The sequence below is a fragment of the Rhipicephalus microplus genome, chromosome 2, assembly GCF_043290135.1.
Source record: "Rhipicephalus microplus isolate Deutch F79 chromosome 2, USDA_Rmic, whole genome shotgun sequence".
Classification (NCBI taxonomy): Eukaryota; Metazoa; Arthropoda; class Arachnida; order Ixodida; family Ixodidae; genus Rhipicephalus; species Rhipicephalus microplus.
The window spans coordinates 179,833,165-179,845,253 of record NC_134701.1 but is presented as its reverse complement, the minus strand read 5'-3'; the positions used below and the strand labels follow the sequence as shown (position 1 = coordinate 179,845,253).

Below are 12,089 nucleotides of genomic sequence, written 5' to 3'. Positions count from 1 at the left end.
AACAGGATGTCGCTATCGCGTTGAACTCCGAAAGACGAAGTCTTGGGGTCCCCTAATTATCAACCCAGTGATAGACACCAAGGCCACAAGTTTGAGCTCCGCTGAAACAAGAATCGTATGGAGTGCTTAAGCAATACGTTTAACGAGAGAGTACTGGGGAACGAAAAAGACAACGGTGTCTGCGAGCAGGCCTCGGAGTCTTAGAAGGCCGGCTTCAACGACGATGTGCCCGTAAATCTATGAGAGTTTCCGACTCTGGATTTTGTATATTTCTTTCGAGTCTGTGACTGTCTGTGAATAAACAGGAACGCCTGTGCGTTAAAAACCAACCTAGAGACAACGTAGTATCAGCTAAAGCACAGTAATAACCTAGAAGGAACTATATAAGACTCCATAATCGTTCAGCTTCGCTGTTTTGAGCATTAAGCGACTTCATGCAAGCTTTGCCATTTTTTTTTCTTATTGAAGGCACTCAGTAGTGAAAGCTGTATAGAAGAGAAAGAAAAAGACGTGAGCATCCTTACGTGCTTTTAAAGACGTAGTGGCGATGGCTGGGTCGAGCCCTCGTGATTGCTCCTAGAGACGTAGTAGCACTGGCTGAGTCCTGTACCCGTGGTCGCTCTTAAAGATGCAGTGGCGCTGGCTGGGTCAAGCACCCGTGATGGCAACCCTCCGTAGAATTTACAGTTCTGGTAATGTGTCAGGACACTTTGTGTAAACTATGTACTAAATGATAGCCCGAAGTTCAATGTAATTCGGTTGTTGACCATCGTTTCCCTCCGCGAACATAGCTAGCATAAGCCAGCACAAGTGCGCGCACGTCTAAAGGAACCTGACGTGCACTGCGCACAGGCACACTGATCAGGTGATTAGGAAGAATAGGTAGATTTTTTTTCAGTTATATATCTATATTTCTGGTGACGGTTTTTTTTCGTTGAAGTTGTTGGTGATTGTTGATGCAAACACCCTTACTATATTTCCGTTGATGTCGTTTTCACTCTAAATAAAGCGCTATCTGTTAAACATGTAGCATCACCCTGTGCCGAATACTTTCACCCGCGTTTAAGACGACCTTCCAGTAATCTAAGTAATTTATAGCAATCCAAGATAGCACGCAGACGTGTTTTCCAGCATCTTAATTGTTATGCAGATCACGTTCCTCGACATACTGCCGACGTACTTCAGGCAGCAGGGTGGGACGCACGCCCAGGGACTTGAAGTCTAGCAGATGCCGCCGTCCGTATTGTCCGAAAATAGATCCGGTCACTTGACCGCAGTTACCCCACACGTTTTGCTGGGGACGACTATAGGGTACTTGGGGAACAGAAATGCGGGAGCGAAAGTCGCCACCACGGTGCCTGATTGGCGGGGCAGGGTAGTAGTCGAGCGCTGCCCTTCCCGGGTAGGGACCGGCGAGGTCTGGGATCTCGTTCACCTGCACAGGGAAGCGTCCGTTAAGTAAATGTCAACCACAATCGTGCACAAAGTTGACGACGTCCTGTATCGTATCCTGCAAATATTGCGTTATAAGCAAAGCTATTATAACTGCGAGAAGTCCGCGAAGTGATGGAAGGGCTACGCCCACAACAAGGTGCCACCAGATCTATGAGACTTGCGAAGGCTTGGTTTCAGCGCAATTTGTCTGCGGTCGGACTAAGATGCCATGTATGTGACTGTACGAGAGCAGCGAACCCACTATTTCAGCGCGAGCTTTTTTCTCCGGAGTTAGCACATATGTGTTATGTCTGTGTTGCTTAAGCGAACCTCTTTCTACTGCAAAATCAACGTAGGAGCAACTAGTATCACCTAGCTAAAGCATAGCGACGACCTAGAAGCAACCTATAAACAACCTTCATCGTCGAAAACAACTTAATGCAAACATATTAGTCTTCAGAATCGTTTACACGCACATATTTGGGCTGGTCAGTACACAATCAACGAAGCGCAAAACAGCGCGAAACAAGGAACCCTGAAATAGACGGACAAAGCGCTGTCCATCCCTTTCAGCAACCTGTGTTTCGCACTGTTTTTCGATTCTCAGAATCGTTCAGTTTCGCTATTTTAAGGCTTGCGCGACCTACTACTTCGCACAAGCTTGGCCTATTAATTTTTCTCACGTTTAAGTCATTATATCATTGTGGGATCGCCTATTTCGTGTACAAACTCAACATATGCCTATAAAAAGGAAAAGTACACAGAAAGGAAAGGCGGGGAGATTAGCTAGTCTCGCTACGCACCCCTCCCTATCATGTCAATGTATGGGGGCCGACATTGCGCCTCCCCCCCTATAGCGGCCCTCCCTGTTATGTCAATGTATGAAGCGGGCTTTTTGGACGGTCACAATGGCTTAGCCGGCAGCGATCGGGGCCTCAGTGCTCTCAGTTAGTCACCGGTTATTAAAAGTGTGCACTAGGCCTAAAGTGGCACTGGGCCACACACATCGCTTTTTGTCAGCGATGTGTCAATCTAGCGCTTTTTTCGGTAGTTGCCACATAGTCTTCGCTCTTTGCCAATGGTTACCAGAAAATGCATCAGCACAATCATGCAAAAGTCGAAATGATTGATCAGCCAATTCCGTGCTTTTGCAGCAGCGCAATCGTACAAGATAGCTACCATCACGTTCACGATGCGATGACCATCCGCTTATGATGCGTGCTGTCAACATTATTTTCAGTTCTAAAACCACCTTGTGGCGCAGCAATGGTCCAAATTAGTTAAAAGGACCCTTTCAGAGCAGTTAGGCGCAGTAATTTCTAGTTGGCGCAGGTTTGTCAGCAATTGTGGTGTAGGCCTGATGACTTCAAGAGACCGCCTATGCCGCATTTACCCGCTATGACCTTTCAGGACGACATTCAAGGATGGTTCACGCCGTATGTAATAATTAACTGATTGCCCATGGCTAACAACCCTGGTGGCTATAATTTATTGCAGCACTCTCACTCCGAGCTAGTGAGAAAACAAGACAACTAAGCAAGTTCGATAACGTAAGCTAGTTGATATGCCATTATGAAAATGCATACGTATGTCAATGCAAAGCTGATAAGGACAAGGATATATTTCTTCATCCCGCTTTTCGGCTGTAAAAGTCACAGTAAAATCTAGGGATTATACATTTCAAAAAAACGTGGCCGTTGGCTACGTTTTCGTATGCAGAGCTAGGGCTTTTGTTTTAGCTCTCTCTAATGGTGTAAAATATGCTGTCGTAATGCCCCCTAAATATAATGCTTACAAGGCGACTACCTCAGCAATCAGTGATAGTCCACAATTTCCTAAGAAAGCTAACGTGGTGTATGCAGGCAGCCTCCTTGAGCGACTAGATCAACCTTCAAGTCATTATTGAGAAAATTGTGTCTGTTGAAAAGCTTAAACGCTATATGTAGACTTTATAGAGCGTACACCACTGAAATAGTCATAGAGATTGCACATGAGGTGACTCAACAGTTCATCACATCCGTTTGACAGTAAGACACGCATTGGGTCAATGACAATCTGCATCAGTCAAACGACAAGCCTTCGATTTTATGTGAGGCCACCATAATTGTATTGACTTTCCGTCAAAGTTCCAGCAGTAACTTCTATTAGGTGTATTGCGTCAAAGTCCAGCAATGAATGCAAGCCGGCTCATATACTGCCTAATTGGGAATAGTTTACGTATCGTACCCCATGCTTGTAATCCTGATGCTGGTCTCCTCGTTGTCTCGACAAGTGGCGCCGCCTGGTGGCGAAAGGTCTACACCAGAGAAGTCGGACGGCCCGCAACAGGGCGTCGAACATTCCGAAGAGTACAAAGAAGGACACGCCCAGGTACATGCCATTGATGCCGCCGATGCTGCTCACGACTCGGCTGCCCTGCGGTCCCACATGGGTACTACAGAGGTGGCGGAGCAACAGTACATTGACAAATTCAGGGTGGAGGCTCACAGCTAGAACACACTGTGGTATCATGGTTGTCCGAGCAGGAATAAAGGAATGAAAACACCATAGGTAAATTGATGCGTCTTGTCAATTTGTCAATTCTTGGTTCTTTGTAACCTTGCGGGTGCGCCAAGCACCAATGTAGTAGACATGTTACATCAAACATCTTAGCAAAATGATGTCTCTAACATGCATAAACTCGATATGCATCTATTATGCCTCAGCGTACGAACAAAGCAATCCTGGTACATTCCGCTACGGCACCTATACCAACCGGACAACAGGTTAGAGCTAATGGCTTCAAAAAAAAACGCGTCTTTGTCAGAACCATGATAAACACAGGCCTCTTACAGCATAACTTTGAGACTTGAACACTTTCAATCCCTTGGTGTCTTTATATCGCAGAGACCTGTTTATTTGGTGTGATTTCAGCACTCTGTAGCCGCGCGTACACTACCAGTGAGTCTAGGCGAGACCGTGCGTGTTCTTCATTCTTGTCGCGCGAGAAATGTGTCATCCTAGCAGAGCATGCCAACCAATGGTTCTTCGCGCGCGATGTGTGGTCGTTATTTCATCATTGGTGACTAACTTCTGTACTCGGAATGGTTAGATGCGAGGCTTCTTATGGTCGAGCTCAATCTGGTGTGCGACGTGACCACCCTTACTGCGCATGCGCGCCCCGCCCCCTCTCTTTTCCTACGCTTGCTCTTCGCATTTGCTCTAGACATTCTTTCCAGCGGCGTTTACACCTCCGTTGCGCATCCGCGTCCCCTCCCCTCTCTCACCTATCCTGCGCTCCCCCTCTCTCACCTCGCAACGCCGACGCAGGCAGCGTCTGCTATATAACGAGTTTCTTGAGTGAAAAAACTGACCGCTCATGCTGCACAACCGTTCACTGGCCCCGCATATATAGGCACAGAATTTTGCCCTCCAACGTAGTGCCGCAGTTGGAGATTTCTCCTCTGCGTTATAGAGCAATAAAAATTTTAGCAATGCCGCTTTGAGAGCCAACGTCAATACCACCGCCAGTGTAAAGGTTAGCGCCCACTGCTTCGCATCTACGCATGGTTTACTTTATCGGGAGATGGTGTTTTTTACAAAGAACTGCAAGCACTTTAACTATAAAGGCTCGTTCAAACCTGTGACTAGTTCTGATCGCGCGACCATTTTCGACAAGCTATCAAAACCCTATTCAGAAAGCCCGCTGCTCACACCTGCATGTGAGCTATATGTGCGTCACCGCAAAGCATTCACGTCTGCTCGCGTTGACATTGCTCCGTAAAATACGCTGCCGGCTTTTTTCTGCACATCCGATTGGTTCAGATGTGTGTGACCACAGACACGTAACTGAAAAATTTAGCAACGCGTGACTGAGCCAGAGTAGTCGCTTTGCGACCCGAGCTGCCATTTGCGACGTTTCACGACAGATGGCCCTGCGACTGCCTCGATTGTGTGGCCAGTGCTAGTCGTCGGTGCGAACGAGCCTCAACTGAGGACGCACCAAAGCATCTCAACGAAGTCCTATTTCGCAATGGGAAAAAAAAGAACGTGAACTGCCTCTGCGTGACAAATTCCAGCAGGCTGAGCACTCACGCTATATTTCGGCACGGACGTGACCTTGAGGTAGGTGTCTCGAGCGAAGTAGATTACCACACGAGCCAAGGCCCTGTAAGGACAAGGAGACACGTATTGCCGTCTTGAAGCAACTGTCAACAAAGTCACTGCGTAAAACATTCAACATGCATTGGCTCCATTTGCGGCCGCTCACACACCATTAGCATCACTTTTCGCCCACAATCGATGATCATAAAATTTACTTCACCTATCATAAACTCAGTGTCAAGCTTGGCGCCAGCGGTCTTTGGCCTCACTGATGTCTAGCTAGGAGTTGTAGTAAACGCATCTATCATATAATATGTATGATATATAAGCTTATACAGGTCATAAACAAATAACACATCTCATTGTCAAGCGCATTCCTACTAGCTTCATGACGTTTAAATTTTGCTAGCGAATATGCTGTCGCAAAACGCTTACCTTTTTCTGCCATCTGGTGTAATGCCGAAAGACTGACGTGGGGAAAAAGAAGCAACAAGCAGAATTTTATTATTCGCTTCCACACCTGTACTCTTCCTGGGTCTCAGTTCTTACCTCCGGCAACGCAGCTCGAGAGACCTCCTTGTGGTACTCGACATTCCTGAAAAGTTATGGATAAGTGTACCCCTTAATACACTCACCTTTCATCATTTACTTAATTTGTTTATGTTCTTATATTTTTGTCCCACAATCATTGGTACAACACCGAGCACTGTGTTAGTAATATTGTACGGTGCATTCGAAAGCTTATCAATCTGGCACTGTGTTCTACACGGTGCCATGAGTGGGCTCAGCGGGTTTCAAGACAAGTTGGAAACTTTTTGCTAGAGCAGATGTTTCGAGATAGTTTATTTAAAGCGACCCTGAAACAATTCTTCCAGTAACAATGGAATCAAATCATTGAAAGAGCTCATTGCCTCACGAGTTCAACACAACAAAAAATTTAAAAACCCATGCAGTGCGAGCGGAGCTAGAAATATTTGTCGCACGTTGCACTTGCATTCCCTCTACTCTCATTCCGACGAAAGCGCTGGAAGCTAAGCGAGGGGTGGTGGCATGGGTAAAGAAAATACGTCACGCGCGCCTTCTGATCTTGAGCATTTCTTTCATCTTTTTTTCTTCGAATACGCGGTTTTTTCAGTGTGGTCACGCTGCACACCTTGATATTTCATGGCCTCCCGCAGCGATCCCTGTAACGACCGAATGCGCAATGTTCACATAAGCCTTCCAGAAGTGATTTTTTAGCTTCCTCCATAATTTGTCGAGACAAGAGAGAGCGATTTTTAGCTGACTTTGATAATTTATTGTAAATTTCAGGCTGCGTGCTGGGCTACAATACTTGGCTCCCGTGTTCCCAGGAGCCTTCGCTGCCAATCGACAGCGTTTTTTGACCATACTCAAAATTTTTGCAGGGCTCATTCAACTTCAACCTCAATCACCATTTGCAGACCTTAAACCCGTTGGGCGGCCAATGTATTAGTGGCGCAGGTGACGACAGTGTCATGTTGAAGGAACACTGGCTGCTAGCAAGTGACGAAAACAAGCTCAGCTTTATTCCAGTTCTTCCATAGTTACAGTTCATCGGGTCTCTGCTGAAATATGGCAGCACTCACCACCTTCCTTCTACAAGACGTCGTTTCTGGTTTGTAGCTTGCTAGAGGAGTTGTGAAGATAACCAGATGACTTGATTGGTTTAATGGAAGTTGGTGTTACGGAAGCTCCCACAGTATACGATCCACCCTCATTATGTTGCAAGGACAACGAACGCGCTGCCATTTGAATAATTTTTATTCCTCTACATCTCGACCGTCCTTCTTCAGATTTGAGATTTACCCAGAAATGAGCTCATTTTTTTACGACAACACAATGTGCTCATAATACAGTGTACAATCTTCGCAATCCCTTAAATAGAAAAAAACAGAACGTCGTTATCTCTAGCTACAAAGAAAGAGGTGGAACAAGATGTTAACCAGGTTAACAGTACGGCTGGATACTCAGCATCAGAAGCGGGGAGGGGGCAGCGAAGATGAAGACAATGTAAGCAGAAAATAAATAGTATCCGTACACTACCTTTTTCTACAAATTTCACAGCTTTAAAGGACCATGCCTGCTCTTTCATAGCGCTTTCCTAAGCCAAGCGACAGCGTCACTTTTGATGTACGCAGTTCTTAAGCAGGGGCAGATGCAGGATCTTTTCGAGAAGTGCTCAGCCAGTGAGAGGTCTACAGAAGTTGGCCTGATAGCACCGAGGTGACTCAGCCGACTCTTTGTCGAAGGTGACGACAAGAACCGACAGCGTAAGGGAAGAGAATCAGGGTTATAAAGTCAGCTACGACACAGTAAGAAACAGAATCACGCATTGCGGGTCCCCAGTGTACCGTCGGCAACTCACACACATGACCTGTGGCACTTGCACACATGCTCTGCTGATTCCAGGCCCATGATGGCCTTCACTTCTCTGATGCACTCGTCCTGCAGCTCTGTAAATTAGAGACAGCGGGTTAACAAGGGCGTCCTATGTGCCTTAGTCACTGTAGTTACACACACACACACACAAACACACACACACACACACACACACACACACACACACACATACATACATACATACATACATACATACATACATACATACATACATACATACATACATACATACATACATACATACATACATACATACATACATACATACATACATACATACATACATACATACATACATACATACATACATACATACATACATACATACATACATACATACATACATACATACATACATGCATTTCTGATGGAGGCAGAAATGTTGTAGGCCCGTGTACTCAGATTTGGGTGCACGTTAAAGAACACCAGGTGGTCAAAATTTCCGGAGCTCTCCACTACGGCGTCTCTCATAATCATATGGTGGTTTTGGGACGTTAAACCCCACAAATCAATCAATACATACATACATACATACATACATACATACATACATACATACATACATACATACATATGTAGTGCCATCATCACCATCGTCATTTTTTCCATCACCGCGCCGCGTCTCTCGCGCAGCTGGCGCGAGCTCGAGCTGCGCGAGAATTAGAACGGGCTTCTGGCCTGGCGGTTGGGGACATGGACAGCCACCGCGGCTCCTCTTCAGGCGTGCAATAACCTGTAGTGCCATTCTGTAGTGATTAGAGGGCCCTGTCGGGACCTCTAATCTCGACAGGCGGCAGTATAGTGTCCTCTGCACCCAGCGCCAACATTGTCACCCACCATCCTGTCATGACCTCGCGACACACGGTCCACTTTCGGCCTTTCCGACCAGGTCACCGTGAGACCCGCTTGTCGGCTACCACAGCGACCCGGCACTTCCTCCTGCGTCCTCTGCGCAACTCCCAGAGTCGCCCACCAGAGACACACTGCTTACCGATGGTCACTACACGTTGACAAACTGGACTTGCCAAAGGAACACTTTATGGACTGCCGTTCATGTACATAGCATTTGTCGCCCTCTTTCTTTTTTTTCATATGCGTTCAAATCGCGCAAAGCGCTAGGGGGGGGAGCCCTGTAGTGCCATCATCACCATCGTCATTTTTTCCATCACCGCGCCGCGTCTCTCGCGCAGCTGGCGCGAGCTCGAGCTGCGCGAGAATTAGAACGGGCTTCTGGCCTGGCGGTTGGGGACGTGGACAGCCACCGCGGCTCCGCTTCAGGCCTGCAATAAAGTGGCGAGATCGGCTCGGCCCTATCGGCCGCCTTCGACGTCATCTCACGTCTTCTCTCCTCCTCGCCGCTACACATACATACATACATACATCTTGGTAAAGCATAAATAGCTTCTTACAGAAGGATCCGGAGTAAACATGGAAGATGGTGCCTACTTCACCTTCGCAAATGGGGTATGCCTTGGCTCCCCTCCTGTTGGACGTGGTGGGCAGGTCCCGATTCTCGCAGCCGCACATACTACGCGTGTGGTCCTGTTCGCACAGGTACAGGCAGTCCTGCACACGCAATCGACGACTGTGGTTATGTCTAGACATCAAAAACAAACCCTGCTGCCACCCTTCTTGCTCAAACAATATGTGACCTAAAGCCTTGTCGGTTAGGCGTGATGAAAAAAGTATAAAGTTCTAAAACAAAAAGTCAACCAGAAGTAAATTTAGAGCAAGACAGTTGCTATGTAGCACGTTTTATCTGTGCGTGTGACGGTGTGTGTGTCAGCAGCGCAGTGAGAAATATTCTAGTGGCGTTTCAACCATATTTTATGTATGTTCGTGCGTGCGTTTGTATGAGCGTGTATATACACGCAAGCTAAATAGAAGAAATTCAGGGGGGGGGGGTGATGCCCCCTGTTGTAAATAAAGGAGGAAGAAGGGGTGGCGGTCACGAGTGCGAGCCACGGGCGCTGACTCGCTTAGTCGATCTCTTGACTTTCAACGCAGCCAGACGATTGGGTCCGGGTTCCCTTCTTCGTTTCTCACACTTCTTTCGGCCCACAAAGCAGCACTGAAGGCACCACAGCGACTTCAGGTCGGCGACGTCGTCCTGATGCACGATGACTCACCGCCAATAATGTGGAAGATGGCTCACGTAACCGAACTGCTTCCCGGCCTCGACAACATCGCACGAGCGTGCCGTCTGTGATCAGCATCCGGCTCCATCATCAGGTGACCGGTGAAAAAACTGAGCCTTCTCGAAGCAAGCAGTACTTCATAAGTTTTTGTGGCCGCGGCCGCGGGAATGTGTTGTAAATAAAGGAAGAAGAAGGGTCAGCGGGCACGAGCACGAGCCAGGGGCGCTGGCTCATTCAGTTGGTCCCTTGACCTTCAACGCAGCCAAACGATCGGGTCCGGGTCCCCTTCTTCGTTTCTCACACCCCCTTCCCCTGGTTACGCCCGTGGTGTGTGTGTAGGGGGAGGGGGAGTAGCACTTCCTGTAAAGTCATTTGCGCCTCGTGGTGCACACGTATCTCGCGGATAGACTGCATTTAGGGTTAACCACCATCGAGTGGTAGGTGGCGCGGTGATCGCGCGCAGGTTCATCATCGTCGTATATAACGCGGTAGCGCCAGCAGTGGCGCCTGGCGGCGAAGCTGGGTGGAGGCATATGAAATATGAGTGGTCCTTCTTTCTGGCGCGTGGCGGCTGTCGTAGTGGTTGTCTCATGACGGGGCCCCATGAGATGAGGTGACCACGGGCCGTCTCCCGCGGGTCCCTAGTGGTGAGTGGAACATCGGCGACGCCACATTCGCAGTACCTTGCGTTTGTTGTAACGTTGATTGAGTGTATGGGAATATTGTATAAGGTTGATTTGTCGTGTCACAAGTGACACAGCTGATTTGACTGCCAATACCATCAATAAGAAATTGTTAAATAAATGTTTTGTTAGGTACGCTCTACCTGGTCTACTGTCTGCGTGTTTCGAGAGTGGTGGTGTTCTCATTTCGACCTCACAGCGTGTGTGTGTGTGTGTGTGTGCGTGTGTGTGCGTGTGTGCGTGTGTGAGCGCGCGTGTGTGTGTGTGTGTGTGCGTATGTGCGTGTGTGCGTGCGCGTGTGTGCGTGTGTGCGCACGCGCGCGCGTGTGTACGTGTGTGTGTGTGTGTGTGTGTGTGTGTGTGTGTGTGTGTGTGTGTGTGTTCTTCAGGTGGAGCACATACCTCTAGTATCCTCTCTAGTATTCCCTATATTTAAAAATTATATTTCAATAAATAAAACTTTTACGAAGTTGAGGGTTCTGGTTATAAGCTATATTGAATCCCCACAATATTGGAGCCTAACCTTATCTACTATAAGGTCCCGTCAACTGTCTGGATAATTAATGAAAATATATTGAATAAGATCATTCAAAGAGCAGACGGTTTTCTCGTGATCACATGAGATTGTTGCGGCATTTGGCGAAGCAGATCTGAATCACGTGCTTCTTTCTCCACGGCCTCAGAGATCTGCCGTGGCAAAACACGATAAACCGACTCAAGCCAAGGAATATACAACGTGACACGAACGCTGACGTGCGATTGTAGCTAACAGACACATAAACCAAGCATTAGTGTCTGCTCAAGATTTTTTTTTGTTTCGTCCACTTAGCTTTTCCGGTTCATATTACCTGTTATCAGGAAGATTACTGGCGTGGGCCAGCCCACGATTACCTCGTCGCGCTTGATAAAGAAGCGCTTCGTTTCGGCATAGCATGCTCACTTTGCGTCAGTTTTCTTTTACAAGGCCGGTCATTTTTGGGTGATTGTTGAGTCAATGCCCAATGCGAAGCAATGACGACGAGTCCACCTCTGTGGGCTCGTCATCTAACTTACTACATTGGAAGTCACGAGACAGATGGTGCTGTCATCGCTTTATTCACTACATTCCTCTATAACACTTGTATCGTGCTGTTCTCTAGTCGTTTCCATCGTCAGTGCGGGTTCGCCTGTAATGAGAACTCGATAAAACGCTACTTCAAGTTGTGCGTCAGACTAAATGTTCTGCCCGGTTAAAGTGGCAAAAGGGACATGTTGATAAATAACTGAAAAAATAAAAGCTGCAGCAAAGATATTGTTACCGATAGCAGCCGAATATCTGGGGCTTAGAATT

The 12,089-nt window shown here is 47.4% G+C and overlaps 1 protein-coding gene across 1 annotated transcript in view; it reads right to left on the bottom strand.

The window, feature by feature from the left end:
* Positions 1-461: 461 nt before the first annotated feature.
* LOC142786758 (acid-sensing ion channel 2-like) overlaps positions 462-12,089 on the bottom strand; it is a 47,535-nt gene continuing 35,907 nt past the window's right edge. Inside the window, exons 7-13 of the mRNA XM_075884391.1 lie at positions 9,390-9,504; positions 7,904-7,991; positions 6,067-6,112; positions 5,953-5,984; positions 5,509-5,581; positions 3,661-3,849; positions 462-1,435 (exon numbers count right to left, since the gene is read on the bottom strand). Coding sequence (XP_075740506.1) covers positions 1,136-1,435; positions 3,661-3,849; positions 5,509-5,581; positions 5,953-5,984; positions 6,067-6,112; positions 7,904-7,991; positions 9,390-9,504 — 843 coding nt within the window. The 3' untranslated portion in view covers positions 462-1,135. The remainder of the gene's footprint in view (positions 1,436-3,660; positions 3,850-5,508; positions 5,582-5,952; positions 5,985-6,066; positions 6,113-7,903; positions 7,992-9,389; positions 9,505-12,089) is intronic.